The sequence below is a fragment of the Betta splendens genome, chromosome 5 (assembly GCF_900634795.4).
Source record: "Betta splendens chromosome 5, fBetSpl5.4, whole genome shotgun sequence".
NCBI classification, from domain to species: Eukaryota; Metazoa; Chordata; class Actinopteri; order Anabantiformes; family Osphronemidae; genus Betta; species Betta splendens.
Window position 1 is genome coordinate 14,995,468 of NC_040885.2, and position 18,120 is coordinate 15,013,587.

Below are 18,120 nucleotides of genomic sequence, written 5' to 3' on the forward strand. Positions count from 1 at the left end.
CACTTGTGCGCGAGCCTGGGCGTAAATCAGACAGCGATTTAAGTTTAACTCAGTGTGGATGGAGCGCGGTGGGTAAGAGAGCAGAAGAGGCGAGGAGAATAACTCATTCATGCTCCTCAAGTGTTCCCCAATGGGCGGGCTGGCGAGCCGGCGCCGGAGCGGCCGCGTTAAGGAGCTGAGACAAAAGAGGGCATCCGTGAAAAGCTGGGAGGGGGTGGTTGGTATAAAAACATTTTAAATGGAGATTCCCACTTGTTTTGAAGGAGCTGGGGAGAGGGGTTGGGAAAAGACCCCCCCCCCCCCCCCCCTCAGCCTGACACACATGCATGCAGATGCACACACGTTTTTCTCTCTTGGCATGGCCCCTTGTTTAGCCTTTAGGTGCCAAAGCAATTAGTTATGTTAATTGCAGAGTCTATTGATGGTGAATGCAGGTTGAATAGAGCCAGTCCGTAGTAGATTGGCTAGGATCCAGGAGGGAGGGGTGGGGGGGGGGGGGGGGGGGGCGTCGGGGGGGAAGGGGGACTGTGACGTCAGCAGCAGCTCTGGGCCCATGAAAACAGACGCGAGGACAGTGTGTGGGAAAAGAGAGGCGGAGCCAGAGCCGAAAAGAGAGACGGAGAGGGTGGGAGGCTCAGAGCTGGAGAGAGCGGGCGTGAGAGAGGACGCACATTCGCTGGGAGAAAGGGAGAGCTTAGGAAAATACACGCAACAGCAGAGGAGGACAGAGCAATAGGAGACAGAAGGAGAGAGAGAGCGAGCGAGAGCGAGAGCGAGAGAGAGAGAGGGCTTCATGAACGGAATACAAGCAGCAAAGACAGGAAAAGAAAGTAGGAGAGCGTGTGTGGTGCAGCGTTGCCCTGGTCTGCTCAGCGTTCTGCCTCCATCTGGGCGCCATCTGTGTCTCTGGCTCTGGCCTTCGCCACACTGGAGCTCACATATGTGGGAATGCAAACACATGCCTGACATATGAAGGCGTGGAGTCGCGGTGGAGACAAAAAGGAACGGATACGAGAGCAGAGCGCCGCCGCCGCCGCCGCCGGCCTCCTCAGAGTAGCCGAGAGTGGACTCTGCTAGAGTGGAGGTAAGGCAGCGCGTGTGTGTGTGTGTGTGCGTGTGTGTGTGTACGTGGCTGTGATTCCACAGAACTCTTATTTATCTCCACGTGCACAGCGCATGTGCGTGCGCTCGCTCGCTCCTAAGTCCCAGAGCTGCTGGGTACTGTGCAGATGGTGCCTCATCCTCTCCTCTTTATCTCTTCATCCTCGCCTAATGAGGCGGGGGGGGGGGGTTACCTGTGCACAGACAAACCGCAGATGTGGAGGATTCAACAGGACGCGCGGCAGATGTGCACCCGCCGCTGCCGTTGGCCGTTTCCCGGGCGCGAGAGTGAAACTCTGAGTGGAATTCTGCACGTGTGACGCGTTCACGTGAACTAAAGCTGCAACAATTCCCAGTCTCGCGCTCAGAAACGTCTCAGTAGCTCCTCCATCTTCCAGCCGGCCACTCGGCCCCACGTTCGCCTCTGGCTGCGTCGTCTCCATCTTGGACCAGGCGTTCTTTGCTTTGGAACGCCGGTCCCAAATGCCCCCCCCCCGTGACGGCGACTCCGGTTACAGGATCCGCCTCCAGGCAGGGACCTGGCCAGTGTCACACGGAGCCAGGCCACGGGGAGATAGGAGCCGCTGCTGCACAGCCTCAGCCCCCCCTCCCCCTCCCCCCGACACCCGGCGCTGCTCTGCGTCGGCGCCGTCACAGGCGTCCCGCTGACGTGCACTTCCTCTTCGCCTACAGGAAGCAGACGGTCGCGGACCCGGAGCCGGAGAGGGAGATCCCGAGACCCGGGCGCCTAATTAATTAAGGGTCGTCCCGTGCGAGAGCGCGTCCCGCGCGGACGCAGGTCACCGGCGCTGAGCGCAGGAGTCGGAGGTCTCGTGACCCCCCGGTGACCCCGGGAGACGCACACATTGACCCGAGGCCGGGCGTTTACTTACTGGGCGAGCGAGCGTGAGCGAAGGAGCTGCGATCACCTGCGTCTTTGAAGACGCCGAGGCTCCGATTTCCTCTTCCCTTCATCTTCTTTTGCAGAACGGCGGAACATAAGCTCGCGTTGCCGCTCACCCGCTGCTTCACAGCGCCGGCGCCGGCCCGCGCGGTCGCCGGCGCGCCTCGTCCTCCTCGCGTTCAGCACAGCTGGCCTCGTCGTTCGTTATCGGCCGCTCTGAGCGGCTGCTGAGCTCCGGGCGTCAACGGTCCCGTGAGCTCACGGACTGGGAGAAGCCCAACCTGAACACGTGTAGGTAAATACGACTGTAACAGAGTGCAGGAACTGGGGGTCGGAGCTCCGGCGCCCGGTCCGGGTCAGGGACCGCTGTGTGAATGTCTTTAGCAGAGCTGAGTTGATAGCAGCATCTGGTTGGAGCGGAGCCCAGGCCTCTTGGCTGCTGAGGCCTCTGACACCTGGGCTGAAACACGCCGGCTCAGCGCTCGCCTCGTTTTCCCATGTCTTCGGCTTGAGGTTTGCTTTTATGGACTCCTGTAACTCTGACGTAGGGAGTGTTTTGTCCGTCTGCGGTTTAGGTTCATCCAGCCTTAAGCCTCCACGCACAGCGATATAGATCTCCACCGGGTGCCAACTGTGCAATCGCTTCGAAACAGGCAGGAATCAGAGGATCGTCGGAGAAGTGAACTAAGAAGCAGGTGATTGTTTTCACTCGGTGGTTTAGACTGGAGGCTGCCGATGATTGATGGGCAGGCAAACCAATTAGTCACGGAGAGGTGAGAGGGCTGCAACCAGAGAGGCAGATAATCTCCTGGTCTCGAGAAGGGTGTGTGTGTGTGTGCGTGCGTGTGTGTGCCTGTGCGTGTGCGTGTGTGTGTGAGCGTCGCGGCTTTTCGGGTTTTAAATCCCCTGGCTGACAGATTCGAACCGTCCCCATTATGTCACAGCTGGGACTCGTGCGCACGCACGAGCGCGCGCGCCTCGAGCCGCTTCCCAGGTGCGGGCGCGTTTCTCTCGGAGCTGCGTCCGACGGCCAGTCGCAGACCCGGCACCTGGTAAACGAGGCCAGCGCGCACGCGACCCAGCTGTGCGCGACGCGCATTTACGCCCGACGCGGACCCGCGTGCGCGCGCGCGCGCGCCGTCGGGAGGTTCGCTCGGGTTCCCGTCGTCTACGTTACGGCCGCGGCGGACCGCTCCCCGCGGCCTGACCTCATGTACACGTGGACACGGTCTGTTGTGGGCGTCCAGCCTCTGCCAGAGCCCCCCCCCCCGCGCGCAGCATCACACCGCCGTGCCTCGTTTTACTGTTCATTCTTACTTTTATGGGCGATGTCTGTCTGCTCCGTTCTGCCTCTGAGTACATTTCCATCCCGCGCGCTGCTTTTTTCATTATGTGGCACAACGGCCGTGTTTTTGCGATTATCCCGCTGAGTGACGAGGGTTGCTCCTCTTCTCACTTGGGGAGCACATCTGCACTTCGTCCAGCGCTGCCTCCGTCTCTCCACCTTAATCTCTCTGTATACATATGTACACATATTTCTGCTCCCCCCCTCACTGTCAACCTTGCCACCCCCCTCCCGAGCAGAATGAGGAGCAGAGTGTTGACATTGGGCTTTGTCCAAATATGTAGTCTACGGGTCTGGAAGGTGGTAATGACAGCCAAGAATAACAGCCTGGCTCGGAGTTTGACAAGAGAGCTTGTCTTTCCGATGAAACCAAATGAAAACAGTGTTTTCTGTCCTTGTTGTTCGCTCCCATCCTCCATCCTCCTGTCCTCGCTCGCATCCCGTCTTCTCAAGTTTGTAGGTTAACGTTGCCTCCACTTTATCTAATTTGAAACCGGTTCACTGTGAAATAACAGAGAGAGTAACACATCTGTTTCAGGCTGTTATCAGTCCCAGGAGGGCAGTAATATGAATGGAGCTCATTGAAAGTAGCAGCTACGACATGTGTCTCCTGCTTTGCAGAAATGCGACCCCCGCCCTGAAAACGCTGTCATGTTCTGAACCGAGTCCTTGAAGCCGTTATCTGGCCACGGGGTCGGGCCGAGCTCCCGGGGCTCAGAGAGACCCGTCGGCTGTGGCGTTATCTGCTGGGGAGGCGCGTGCGCCGGCCTCGGTGCGCGGCGCGCCTGCGTGCGGGGGTGGAGGTCAGGAGGGAGCGCCGGGTGGAGGAACAGATGTGCGCTGTATTGTGGTGGTGTGCATGGACGGCCGGGGACCAGGTGCAGCCTTTGTCTCCTTTGCATTTAAGTCCACTCGCTCGCATTCAGTCGCCTCGTGCCTCCCCCTCCCCTCCTCCCGACGCCCCCCCCCCCCCCCCCCCCCCCCCCCCCCCTCCTTCCTCCTCTCCTTGGAGGGAGGGCAGAGATCTGTGTGTGTGTGTGTGTGTGTGTGTGTGTGTGTGTGGGTGGAGGAGGGGCTGACTTGGCTTAGAACCCCCCTCCCCCCCATCCTCCCTCACAGGTGACTGTTGGAGGTCCCAGCTGGCCAGCTCTTGGCCGATTAGATCCATATGGCACAGGAGGAGGAGGAGGAGGAGGAGGAGGAGGAGGGAGACGTGCCCATCAGTTGCCTGGGTGCTAAAGGGACGCTTAACTTATCCGGAGGTTCAGGACGCGTTGTCTGCTGAAGCATTGAGATCATTATTAATACGGCCCGCCCTGCTTTCGGCCTGTAGCTCTTCTTCTCTGCCCGCGGCGTTGCACAGGCTGCGAGCCGCCACCGGCCGCGCCTGCGCCGCGTCTCCTCTCACCTCATCTGCGCAGTGACAGGACACTGATATCAACGCGGCGTGGGAGCGCGGCGGCCCCGCGTCGCACGGAGGCCGCGCAGCTGCCGGAGAGAGAGAGAGGGGGGAGAGAGAGAGAGAGAGAGAGAGAGCGCTTCACCAGGCTTAACGTAAACACATTCACCCACGCGTCACACGCGCTGCGGCTCATTCGCCCGTTGTTCCCGCTTTCCCGTATCTCTTTCATTGTGCATCACCTGTGGAGGCGGGAGGCAATTAAAGGCCAGGGGATGTTTTAATGCAGACGAGCGACACCTGTGCTGAGCAAACAGGGAACACCTGGCTGGCAACAGCCGTCGTCGTCACCACAGATGCACTTTACCTATGACAACGGCCGTGGAAGGCAAATACGCCGGCACACGCCATGGATTCGCTTCCCATAAATCGCCATCGCCCCGGGAGGAGGCAGAAAGGTACGCTGGGAGTTTGGGGTTATTGTGGTTTCATCAGACGCGTCAGGTTGCTCGGCGCGTCGCCTGCGCATGGGGACATTTTCATTTCCTGCTGATGTGCGTCCCCTCGTTCCGTTCGAGCGGTGACAGGTGGCATCTGGAGCGCAGACACACGGCGCACATCCTCCTCTGAGGCGGCACTCACCTGGGTTAACGTTAGACCGCGTCGTCCTCCCCCGGCGGGGGACTCAGGTGCTGGAGGGCCAGATGAAGTCATCCGGCTGCGTCTCGCCGTCTAATTGATCCTCTGCGGGCCGGCGGCGCGGCACGCGCGCACGCACGCACGCCCACCTGATGTCTCCTGTTCGCTTCACCTCCAAACAGAGCGAGCAGCGTCTGGAGGAGGCGAGGGCGCAGCTGCAGCCTCGTTTCCCAGTTCAGGGTGAAACGGATGCACAGAGGATTTTACTGAAACGAATGTTGAGTTTGAATTGATTTAATGGGGGATTAGTGAGACTGTTCAATAACAGCAGTAACACTGACTTCATCAAGTTAAATCAGCAACTTTCTAATGTACAGCGTCTGTGCTGCTTGTTTATATCCTCACTGTTCTGCGGCCTGTCAGTCAAACACAATGGGCCGTCCTTAACGAGGTCGACGGCCGGTTCGGTCGTGAAGCTGCTTTTCGCTGCCAGTAAAGAGCCGTTGTCGTTTGTTGTCACGTCAACGAAGGGACTGCGGACGTATAATTTCACGCAGCTCGCGGAGCCCGGCCGCGCCGCGCGCCCCTGTATGACCTTGTTTACGCGCTAACAGTGTTGACACCGAGGCCATATGTCCCGCTGGTTGTGTTATTGAGACGTCAGGCTAATTTCCTGGGCACACGGACGGAGAGCGTGGAGCCGTGGAGCCGTGAGCCTGCGCTTCCTGGGGGGCGCTGGCAGGACGAGCGTGTGGCGGCGAGGCGCTCCAAATGCCTGCGTAGGCCCCTTCTTCCTGCCCCCCCCCCCGCGTTGGCGAACAGGTGGAGCGATGGCAGGCAGAAGGAAGCGGAGGGTGAAGAAAACAGAACATTTAGGAAGCGGAAGAGGAAAAAAGACAAGCTAACATGTTAAAATTTCTGTATGTCTGCACAGAATCTTAAATATTTTCTAATCATTCACTGATCACAATTTTACTTGAGTTCCTCTGAGGGGCCCGAACTTCCCAACCGGAGCCTTTATAAACTGAGCCCCTGTGACTCAAGGCCGCGCAGAGTTCATAGCTGTGAAAACGATATAAAGGCGGCCATTGAGGGAAACGCTCTAAAACCACATTTTAAAAAGCTGCTCTCGCTGACCCATGACCTTTGAGCCCACGCTCGTCTATTAATCGGCCATTCTCGCACCGGAGGAAAGTCTGATCCACTCTAAATGGAGACGAGACGCGGCCTTCATGGGTTTCCAGGACACAAAGGCGGCTTCTGATCCCACATCTCCTCACTTCTACGCCCCCCACCCCCGAATTCACTTTCTTCAAACCCCTTGTCTGGTGGTCTCATTCAGAGGCAATAGCATATTGAGAAGTTGCATTTAACATTCAAAAGCTTCTGCGATCTTGTTAGTAAAGCGTGAAATAGCCCCGTCCCCTCGCTCTTTGTCCCCCACCACATTTTTATTGGGTAGCTCAATGAGGGGGCTTTCTTCTGCCTCACAATGGGCTTCTTCAGCATTTCTTCTGTTATTGATCTGAATGGTTGAGGGTGAAGGCCTAAACCTTAGACATCTGGCTCTTTGATGGGGGTGGGGCTCCCTGGCACTGTGAGTTGTACCATTTAGAGCGGGTCGGAGGTTGGGCATTTGTGTCTATACAACCAGAGCGTTTGCATTTATTTACATCAGCAAACTGAAGAAAAGTTGAGGGTCTTTCTTTTTTTTTTTTTTTTTTTTTTAACATGTTTTGTCTTCAGGCAAACTGAGCAGTAGGCGTTGACCTCCTTCTCCCCGTGTGTGTTTGTGCAGACGGTAGAGAGAAGAAGAGCCCTGCCATGCCCGGTTCTCCTGTGGATGCTAAGACTCATTCCAGATCAGCCCCCAGCAGCAGCGCCAGCTCCACTATGCCTCCCCTGCCCTCCGTCAACCCCAGCGGCCCCCGTCCGGCCTCTTTCTCCACCACAGCATGTGAGCTCCCATCCAAACTCCAAACGCCTTCCTCACGTAATGATCCAGAACCGTCATATTAAGCTCTCCCACCTCTATCTCGCTCCATCCCGCCAGTGACCAATGGGAATCACCATTCCCCGCCGACCCTGAACGCAGTGCCGTCTCCGCCGCAGAGGTACAGCAACGGCCCTTCATCGTCCTCCTCCTCGTCGCTGGCCAACCAGCAGCTGCCGGCCACCTGCGGGGCCCGACAGCTGAGCAAGCTCAAGCGCTTCCTGACCACGCTGCAGCAGTTTGGCAACGACATCTCCCCCGAGATCGGGGACAGCGTCCGCAGCCTCGTCCTGGCCCTCGTGGTGAGTTCAAGCGCACTCCACCTCCTCCTGTTGGCTTTAGACTGCGCTTGTTGCATGGGATTCATTGGCTTTTGTCTTGTAGAACTCCACCGTCACCATAGAGGAGTTCCACTCGCGGCTTCAGGAGGCCACCAACTTCCCACTGCGGCCCTTTGTGATTCCTTTCCTCAAGGTAAAGGTCTTGGATCGCTTCCTCCCCGTATTTTTCTTTCCCCTCTGATGTAAAGTGTGTGAGTTTATGCCCTATGTTTAGCCTGTGGCCTGTCAGAATCATCAAACCCTGCTGAAGTCATCACCCTCGCTCGCGTCTCTTGGCCCTGGCTGTCAGACATGACACATTGTTGACCGCACAATAACCAGCGATAACTGTAGGTCCTTGACATCACCGTAACTTTAATTGAGGTTGATCTGAATAATCTGCGGGCCGTCGCATTACGGCTTTCGAGTCGGTTGGTGGAAAAGTCATAGACTCATTATACTTTATTGCAGCTTTTCCAGCGTCGGATGCATCGCGCTATAAATAGGCGCCTGTGGATGTTCTGAGCGAATAAACGGCTTCTCAGCACTTCAAAGTAACTGTTGGGATTTGCATGTTGACTTGACAAGCAACAGATGAGGGTGTGTGTTTAACGGCCTCCCGAGCCGTTTTGTAACCAGGGGAGCCTGCGAAGATCGACTTTTTAGGAGCGCCCCTCGGTGGAGCGCCGCATAAATCTTCAGCCGCTGCAACTTCAAGCACTTGAATGCGGCTCATTTTCCACACTTACCTCTTACTCACCTTTGGAGTCCTTCCATGTGTCTGAGAGTGCTGAGACAAGAAACCTCTGTTCCCCTGCCGCCAGTAATTTATTGCCAAGGGGTGGGGTCCTCACAACTTAATTCCAACTCCTTGGGAGCAGAAAGAGGGAGAGAGCGAAAAAGAAATAGACAGATGGGACAAAGTCAGAGGTGGTGAAAGTTGCAAACAGAGAGAGGCTGAGGTAGAGAGAGGGAAACGCTGGGACTCGGAAGTGTGAAACATGCCTATAAAGTATTCCCTTCCCTTTTTTTATGGGCTGCAGTGCACCATATGGAGCTGCTGTCCCGTTAAAAGAGCGTTCAGCTGCCAGGACGCTGCCAGTCCAGCATCCGCCCCACTGAACCTCACTGACGCACGGCACATGTGTCCGCTAGCTGGGCCCCAGGGAGAGAGGCCTTAGAGCAGGACGGGAGACGTACGGAGGCATCGGAGCGTCCGAGTAGAGCCCTAAACGGGACCATGAAGACGGTTTCATTTGGGTTTGCAGAATGTGCTCAACGGTGGAGGAAAAGGTCAGAGTCACAAAACGGCAACGGCTATTTAGCCTGTTCCTCGAGAAGAGGGAGTGAGGAAGTGGCGTAATTGCAAACACACCGAAGTCTGGTTCCAATTAGGGAAATACAGGGAACAAAAGCAAGATGGAGACATGACAAAGACCCATACGTGTTCAAAACACAGAGAGAAAAAAGACGTCTGTGTATCATTTGTCTTCAGCCTCTGTATCATCTGCATATTTGTGCTATGACCTGAGAGGCAGCTTCGGGAGCAGCTGATGTTTACTCGGCCCGTTCTTCACAGGCGAACCTTCCGCTGCTGCAGAGGGAGCTGCTCCACTGCGCGAGGGCGGCCAAGCAGACCCCGGCCCAGTACCTGTCGCAGCACGAGCACCTCCTGCTCAGCACCACCCTGGCCTCGTCCCCGGACTCCTCTGAGCTGCTGATGGAGCCTCCGGAGGCCGGGACCAAGAGGCACAGCCCGAGCAGGTGAGCCGAGCGCCTCGCCGCCGCTAGCGTCCGCTGCTAGCATCCGCTGCTAGCATCCGCTGTTAGCATCCGCTGCTAGCGTCCGCTGCTAGCATCCACTGCTAGCGTCCGCCGCCAGCGTCCGCTGCTAGCATGCTAAAGCTATGCGTTGGCGGAACCGTGCGTAAATCCAGTCCATTTGACTCGCAGGGCCAAGGAGAACGGGTTCCACGAGCGCCCGCCCGCGGCCATGGAGCCCGCTGCCAAGCGGATCTGCACCATCAGCCCGGCTCCCAGGCACAGCCCGGCCCACCCGCTGCCCCTCAGCGCCCAGCTCCACCCGACGCCTCCGCCCCTGCAGCACTACGCCCTGGACGACATCGCAGCGCCGCACATCCTGCACCGCGAGCACAGCCAGCGCATGCTGGAGATCCGCGAGCTCAAGGACCGGCCCAGAGTCCCCGGTACGCGGCGCAGACCCGTCCTCAGGCTTATGGAGCTGTTTACAGGGCTGCTTTTTAAATTTGGTCCAACAAGCAGCAGACATGTCAAATGTAATAGTACAATAACAGCCACGTGCACGCTTCACATTCTGTGCATGGTAACGGGTGGTCTGTGTGTTTGTGCGTCTCTGGAGTCCACGTGTGTGTATACACAGCACCATGCTGTCCAGGGACATCTGGTCTGGATCTCCTCCGCGTTCGGGACACAGTGGAAACAGCAGTAGCTCAAACGCCCTCGCGCACTCGCGCAGACGCACACCTTGATATGTTCATGGTGGAGGTGCTGTGTTTACGAGGCCTAAGTCCCTTGTCTGACAGCCTCCCGCCCGCCTGCCGCCACTTAACTCAAGACACACACACGCACACACACACAGATAAACACATCAGCCCACACACTCATGGCTTTGAACACTGATGAGAAGCAGGAGTAGAGAGGAGGTCGAGGGGAAGGCGTATGAGGGAACCATTATTCTCTCCAGCAGGCCTAGCGTGCATGTGGCGTCTTGTTCGTTGTTTCTTACTAGGTCTTAAGAGATTGTGTGTGTGTGTGTGTGTGTGTGTGTGTGTGTGTGTGTGTGTGTGTGTGTGTGTGTGTGTGTGTGTGTGTGTGTGTGTGTGTGTGTGTGTGTGTGTGTGTGTGTGTGAGTTGGCCTGTGTGTGTCAGCGGATATTCATCAAGATTGCAAGCCTTTCTGTGCAATCTATTATTACTGTTAAATGAACAATTGGCTAATGCTTAAGTCATAGTGTTTTGTAATGACCTAATTAAAAATCTGATCGTTTTGTGTATGTGTGTGCGTGTGTGTGTGTGTGTGTGTGTGTGTGTGTGTGTGTGTGCAACGGCCCTCAGTGAGTGTCAGAGCGGCTGGTTGTGTTTAGAAGTGGAGCCACTCCACTCAGTCTGAGTGTCTCCCTACTGGAATGCTGTGAGCTCCAGGAGGGGAGGTGCTAGGAGTGTGTGTGTGTGCGCGCGTGTGTGTGTGTGCGCGCGTGTGTGCGTGTGTGTGTGGTTGACAGCTGACTTCCAGATGTGTTCAGGCTCTCTGGGTGCTGGCAGTCTGTTTTGCATCACGCTCTTCCCCTTCTTCTCCTTCACCCCATCTCTCGCGCTCATTAATCCCCCGCTCCGTCATTACCCTGCAAACCCGGTCTTGATCTGCAGCGCCGCTCCGAAATATACAGCTTTTCATTTGGGCCTCGCAGCACAAGCAGTGATCTACACACACCTTTCACTCACTTACTGTCACTTGTGTATTCTATTCCATTAGGAAGAATGTTAATCACAGTGGCCTGTGGTCTGTCTGGTGTGTCTTTTAATCAGGCACTAACGGGGGCTACCGCGAGGAGCCAGTGGACCACAGACTGACAGACAGAGAGTGGGCTGATGAATGGAGGCATCTGGACCATGTAAGTCTGCTGACAGGAACCACTGTTGCCAACGGGTTGTGATTGAGGGAGAATTTAACATTTAATTGGTTTTGGTTTGTTTCTTTACAATGAATTCACGTGTTGATTGGAAGCAATTAAAACCGCTGTCTTGACTTTTTTCTTTAATATTGCTCATTCAGACGTGCACCTTACTATGGTAACGCGTTGTGTCTTCAGGTGCTGAACTGCATTGTGGACATGGTGGAAAAGACGCGGCGGTCGGTGAGCGTGCTGAGGCGCTGCCAGGAGTCGGATCGCGAGGAGCTCAACTACTGGAGACGGCGTTCGAGCGAGCAGGAGGACCCGCGCAAAGGCGGCTCGGCCGTCACCCCCTTCTCCAAGACCCACAGCCCCCACTCTGAGTCAGGTGGGGTTTAATTATTTTTACCTGGAACACTTAAAAAAGCAGATTGATTATGACTCCCACCATCTAGTGGCAGTTGGAGGAACTGCGCTCGAGTCACATGTCGCTGGGTTAGCGAGTCCTTTTACAGTTAGTCCCTCAGTCTGCTGTGTACTGGCAGTGCGCTCTCTGAGCGCCAGCCTCGACGTCCCCCTGCTGGTCCATAGTCACAGACAGGTGCCAGCACCGGCCTCGGCCATATCGGCCACAGACGGGCCGTCCTGCCGTCCTGCAGCCTCACAAACCCAGAGCTGGCTGACTCGGCACAGCACCATCTGGGCCCCCAGGCGGGCAGCCTGCCTGCCTGGGCTTGGGCTGAAGAAGACTGCAGGGGGGGGGGGTGATGGTATATGTAGGTTCGGTGGAAGAGAAGCTAATGTAAATGAAGGGAAGATGAAAGGAGGCGTTGGTGAGTCAGTCATATAAGAGCGGCGCTGGGAGGATGTGAGCCAGGCGGCCGTTGGTCGAGAGAGAGAGAGAGAGAGAGAGAGAGAGAGAGAGAGAGAGAGAGAGAGAGAGAGAGAGAGAGAGAGAGAGAGAGAGAGAGAGAGAGAGAGAGAGCACGAGCACCATTCGAGGGAACAGACAGAATGTTGACACAGCTTGCTGGTCTGCATTTCCCTCCAAGCCAAACACATTCCTTTCTAAAGCTGTCAGATCTCAGATCAGTCCAAGACTCTGATAAACAACAATTACTCTGGTTGTGTGGCCTAGATATGCAGACTTGTTTGCACTGATGTGAAAATGCAGAAAAGACGAGATGACAAAGATGATCTCACTGGCCACGTTTTGTTGTAAGCACCTGTTACCTTTAATGAAGCTGTCAGTCACAAAGTCTTTTATGATTTAAACCATTATTTCAACAATTAATCATCTTAATATCTTTCTAAGCCCTGGCAGGCGCTAATCCCTTCTGTCTCTGCTTCCCGCAGACTCCCAGCGAGACTTCGCTCCACGGCCAGGCTCAGCATACGTTACAGATGAGATCTGGAGGAAAGCTGGTGAGAACCTCGCAAAATAGGAATTAGCTGAATAAGAAGGTGCTCAGTTCTGCTGGACGCCGCGATAATCACAATTAAACTTATGTCACCGAGATGTGAGAACACAGAATAAAGGCTAGAGTGCAGAGTTTGGACACGATGAGCTGAAACGTAGACGCTTGTGTGGCTCCATGTGCAGAAGAAGCTGTGAACGAGGTGAAGCGCCAGGCCATGGACGAGGTCCAGAAGGCCGTGGCGGAGGCCGAGCAGAAGGCCTTCGAGATGATCGCCGCCGAGAGGGCCAAGATGGAGAAGACGCTGGCGGAGGCGAAGAGGAAGGCGCAGGAGGACGCGATCATGGTGATCAACGAGCAGGAGGACTCCAGCGAGGTGAGCAGCGCTCTGTGGTCTATTCAGCTCCATTTAGGTTGAAAATATACACTAAAAACACGAGCTCAGCTCTTTAACGAATAAGAAACTAGGTTCAAACACTTTCTGGAAGCAGGTTCTCTCTGACTTTGATAAAAGGTGCCTGAGTTGTCATCAGCTTGTTTTCACTGCCCCCTAGAGGCCAAAGCCAGTAATTGCAGCGTGAATGTTCTCACACTGGGAATGTGTCGCCCCGTTAAATCGACACTAACGCAGGCGCTGTCTCTGTCCTCCTCGCAGTGCTGCTGGAACTGCGGCCGCAAGGCCAGCGAGACGTGCAGCGGCTGCAACGCCGCCCGCTACTGCGGCTCCTTCTGCCAGCACAAAGACTGGGAGAGGCATCACCTCATCTGCAGCCCGGGACTTCAGGCTCAGCCCAAGTCGGGCAACAGGGCGGCCGCCATGGCGACGGCGGCGGCCGGCGTGGCCCCCGCGGGCCTGGCGGGCGTCAAGGCCCCCGACGGCGTGCCGTCGGCCTCCAGTCCCGGCGGGGAGAAGGCTCCGGCCGCGTCCCGCTCCTCCACGCCCTCCACGCCCGCCTCGGCCTCAGAGACCAACGGACACTAGGACGCTGGGACGCCGCCGTGTCACCCACACTTCCTTTATCGGGGAGGAATCCAAGGGAACTATTTGTGGGTTAAGTTGGGATAACAGACTTTCCATTGCAATACTTGGCAGATACAAAGGGACAGATTATGGATGACTGTTTGAGTGATATGGCAACTGGGACTTTGGCTTTGGCAGAGAACAGAAGGACTCGTCTCGAACGCGTTCATTGGATGAACAGATCTCCCCAACAGATGGAAACGCGTTTGTCTTCATCCAAACTCCCCGATTCTTGGATCTGAGAGAGATTTGGGGGGAGAAAAGAACTACAGACTGATCTCGGCTCATCTCGGGTGGACGCAATGAAAGGCCGAGGAGGCGCCTCCCCCTCACTCTGGTGTGTAGGCTGGTCCCAGATCTGTACAGCGCTCCTGTATACATGAATATTCCCCTCTTGTGCGAGTGCGTGTGTCAAGCGGTCGTGCCAGTCGTGTCGGTGGATAACGTATCGTTTCCCCTTTTTGTCAGAGCAATATTAAAGAGACATTCAGTGTTCAGCTGTTTGTAGCTGTGTCTGCATCACCAAAGTTCTCCGTCACTAAAGAGAGAGACGTCGTCGAAGCCTGTAAATGTCCTTGTGAACATATGAATATACACTAACCCCTCACATGACATATGTACTTTTATACTGAGTTTAACTAAGACTGAGCGTCCGGCAGAGAAGAGTGGTGCTGGTTGGATCCATCGATCGGACCCAGGAAGGCTCAGTTTGGGCCTCTTCCAAACCCAGAGGCTCCAGGTTTTCCAACACTGCGTTGAGTTCAGTGAAAAAAAGGAATAACTTGTATTACAGCAGTTCAACGAGCAGGCGTGAAAAGCGCCTTGTTGCCGTGGAGCAGGTTTGGAGCCGCGGAGAATCTCAGGAGCTAAACTCTGTCCGTATGTACAAATCACCCTGGTCTGTGCTTCTCACGTCACCGTTAGAATGAAATCAGATGTCGAGCGTGGATTTGTTCCGCTGTCGCAGCCGCTCCCGGTTCGTTCGACAATGTTCTTGTTTTTGTTCAATGTAAGATGACTAAAATGAGAGAATGCCTTTATTCTGTGAGCCACGAGTTTCCCTTTGTTTCTTTAAATACATTCTTTTGTTATAAGGGGTTAGGAAGTCATGACATAAGGTATGAAATAAAGAAATGGAATTACAGCCAGCGTCGGTTTGTTTCTCAGTGAGATGAAGCTAAATTGCACTTTTAAATTATAAATCAGAGCTGGGAAGCAGCATAGCGTTAAATAGAACATTAGATCATGAGATCAACAAAAGTTTAAAATCATTTACATGAATAATACACATTTATACCCGACTCAGATTCTATGTGTAGTGTGAGGAATCCTTCTAACTATTCCATGTGTAGGAGGTCGTGGTTCAAGCCACACTCACTGTGGCGTCTGGACCCTCTTTGTTTTCTTAACGTTGTAAATCATTCAGCAGCTCACTATTAAAAATGCAGAAAGCATCTTTGAAATCAGGTATGAAGTAATGAGGAGGCTCCTGAGTTTGACTCCACCATGTATAATGTATGGAGTTCTGCCTTCCACCTGAAATTAGTTTTCCATTTATTACAAACAATGGAGGTGAATGACTTCTACTGTTCTGTCAATATTTAGTTTTACGTCACAAAAATGAAAGCGAGGCAAATGATCATCTAACCACTAGGTGGCAGTACAACGTAGGTTTTAGAAAGGAAACGGTCTCCTTTAAAAAATTCAAACAGTGTGACTTGTTGCAATACAGAAATAACTTGTCATCACTGCATCCGCAGTCACAGCCTTGAATGTCTTAAAAACAAAACCACTTCACACCACGAGCCAAAAAGCATCTTCCTGCATCATGATGCTGTTATTCAATCCATTATGACTAAATGTGCTGTTGGACTAAATGCATTGTAACAGCTCTTCCCTGCTACACACATTCAGGCTGCTTTGCTCTATAGGCACTTATCTACTAGTCGCTGATCATTAGCTGATCTAAAAATGAACACATGACTCATCTGTCGCCTGCGTGTAAACGCATGCGTGAGCGTGTGCGCTGATGTTTGCTGAAGGTAACGCTCGGACGTGTCCGGTCCGTGATGGAAGCGGAGGCGTGGGAGGAGGAGCCTCGGCCGCAGCGTGAACTCCAGGTGGCCCGACTCCTCCTGCTGGACCACACTCTGAAGCCAGCATCTGACAGTCCACATTATTACCATTTATTATTTATTACTCACCATGCTGTGTTGTGGGAACCTATACCTCATAATATTTGTGCTCTCATCTCAAGCTGGGATCCAGCTTTTGTTTCTGACTGTGGATGCAGCCTTTAATTATGCGCCTGGTTTCTGGCCCAGTTTCTTGCCGGTGACCGCTTCGTTGTAGTCGCTTTAAATTCTGCCCTTGTTTCCGCGGCTCCTTTGCATCCGCAGCGTAGAGCGATGCAGAAAAGGCATTTGTCTTTTCCCTCACACCGCCGACTTTCATGACTCACTTTAACAACAAACACTGAAAAACAATATGGTTCCCGACGTGCTCATTAGCAGCTTCGTATCGTCTGTGCGACTTCTAATATGAGACATGAATCATACGTCCCCACGCGGAGGAGACTACATCTAGTTGTGCATTTATTTATGGCATAGCAACAGTAAACTGAATGTGAGCAACCTGACGTTGTCCCATCACGACTGAATATGAGGAGCAGCAACAGGGAACTGGTGATCAATGGAGTCATCTCATTTAAAACCATCTTCATCTTCTGGGGAACATGAACATCCGCATGGAACAGCATCACAGACGGAGCTGAAGGTAATCAAATCTGGCCTTCACAGCCTCCAAGGCGTCGAGGACAGTGAGTCAGTCTGTCGCAGGTCCGACACCTTCTGAACACGCCGTCGCCCACACGCGTGTGTTTCCACAGTGACAGACATGAAGACACTGAGTCGTGCGTTCCCACCTTTGGCCCCTGTGTTTGAAGAGAAGCGCGTAAATCATTTAAACCAGCTACGAGTTGAAAGTGAAGGAGGTCAAGGTGGGAAAACGGATTTAACAGCACACGCGGCTGCTGCTGCTCCTCTGTCGGGCCTCGCGTGTGCTTCACGTGACGCGGGTGAGCCTTTCTGTAGGATGTGACGCCGCCACCTTGTTCCTACGCTCTCTGCCATCCTGCATGCACAGAGGTGCATGCAGGATGGCGGACGCCTTCTGCACAATAAAGCAGCCAAGGCAGAGGAGGCGGCAGAGGGGAGGACTAGAAGAGGACAACAGATGCCTGCTGCTCACCTCAGCCCTGACCTGCAGCTCCGTGCAGCGATAAGCTGCTCCCGCACCATCAGAGCCAAGGTCAGCGGCCTGGAGGGTAGAACAGGGCTGCATCACACACACGCACATACGCACGCACGGACGCACGCAGGTACGCACATACACACACACACACACACGCATGCACACACACACATGCATGCACGCAGGTACGCACATACACACACACACGCACACACACACACACACACATGCATGCACGCAGGTACGCACACACACACACAAACACACATCAAGGTTTGGTCCTTGATGTTGGCCTCACTATTCCACTCCACAGCATATTTGACAATCAGTAAATGCATAATAGGCAAAATCACTCCACACATGCACCAAATCTGTCCACCTACTGGTTCATTTATTAAAATATATTTAAAAAGTATTCTTCTCCTGTTCAGTGATTGATGCTTCGCTTTTCTGGGACGTCTGCTCTATTGCAGCGACTAATATATTCCATCGTAGTTCCCTCGCAGAACTGGAACAGAGGCTGGGTGAGTGGGTCTGCACTGCCTCACTGTACCATAAATCAGGCAGAGCACTGTATGCACGCGTGGAGAGCATTTATAGCAGCAGCAGAACACTGTATGTGTGCTTCAGTGTGAGCTGCAGACGGGCTGAATATATTTAGTTACACATCCTTTGTTGGATCAGGTGCAATTCTCTGATTTGATTTGATTGGATTTGATTTTATTTGATGTAAGAAAGAAATATGATTAACTTTGTTCCTCTACGCCGTCTGTTATTAGAATTTTTTCCTTCTGGAATGTCCAAATATTCAGCTTCACACTGCATCAGGCTTTTTAAAATCATTTTCTATCCACTCGTCTTCAGTGCGAGTAACAGCCGTGACTTTTGCCCCTTGACATTTCACAGAGCACATGAGGAAAAGGCCGCTACGCGTCTATTCCCCGTTAACAGGGAGGACTTCAGTTTGCCCCCATCAATCATTTAATCAAATATTAGTGCCAACAATCAGTGCAGGAGCACGTGAACGCGTGTGCATTTGCTAATTTGTCTGAATTGTGCTGCTGCGGTCAGACAC

At 54.1% G+C, this 18,120-nt stretch overlaps 1 protein-coding gene across 2 annotated transcripts; it reads left to right on the top strand.

Annotated features, from left to right (window-relative positions):
- Positions 1-626: 626 nt before the first annotated feature.
- Positions 627-14,937, top strand: cbfa2t2 (CBFA2/RUNX1 partner transcriptional co-repressor 2). Of its 2 annotated transcripts, none has more exons than XM_029151272.2 (11): positions 627-1,084; positions 7,187-7,345; positions 7,442-7,683; positions 7,766-7,855; positions 9,281-9,465; positions 9,655-9,908; positions 11,269-11,354; positions 11,553-11,742; positions 12,711-12,779; positions 12,958-13,148; positions 13,428-14,937. In XM_029151272.2, the coding sequence occupies exons 2-11, from the start codon at positions 7,213-7,215 to the stop codon at positions 13,752-13,754; spliced, it is 1,767 nt and encodes a 588-aa protein (XP_029007105.1). In that variant the 5' UTR covers positions 627-1,084; positions 7,187-7,212; the 3' UTR covers positions 13,755-14,937. The 2 variants fall into 2 exon arrangements, with proteins under 2 accessions (XP_029007105.1, XP_029007104.1); XM_029151271.2 differs by lacking the exon at positions 627-1,084 and adding an exon at positions 4,585-5,207.
- The last annotated feature ends 3,183 nt before the right edge of the window (positions 14,938-18,120 follow it).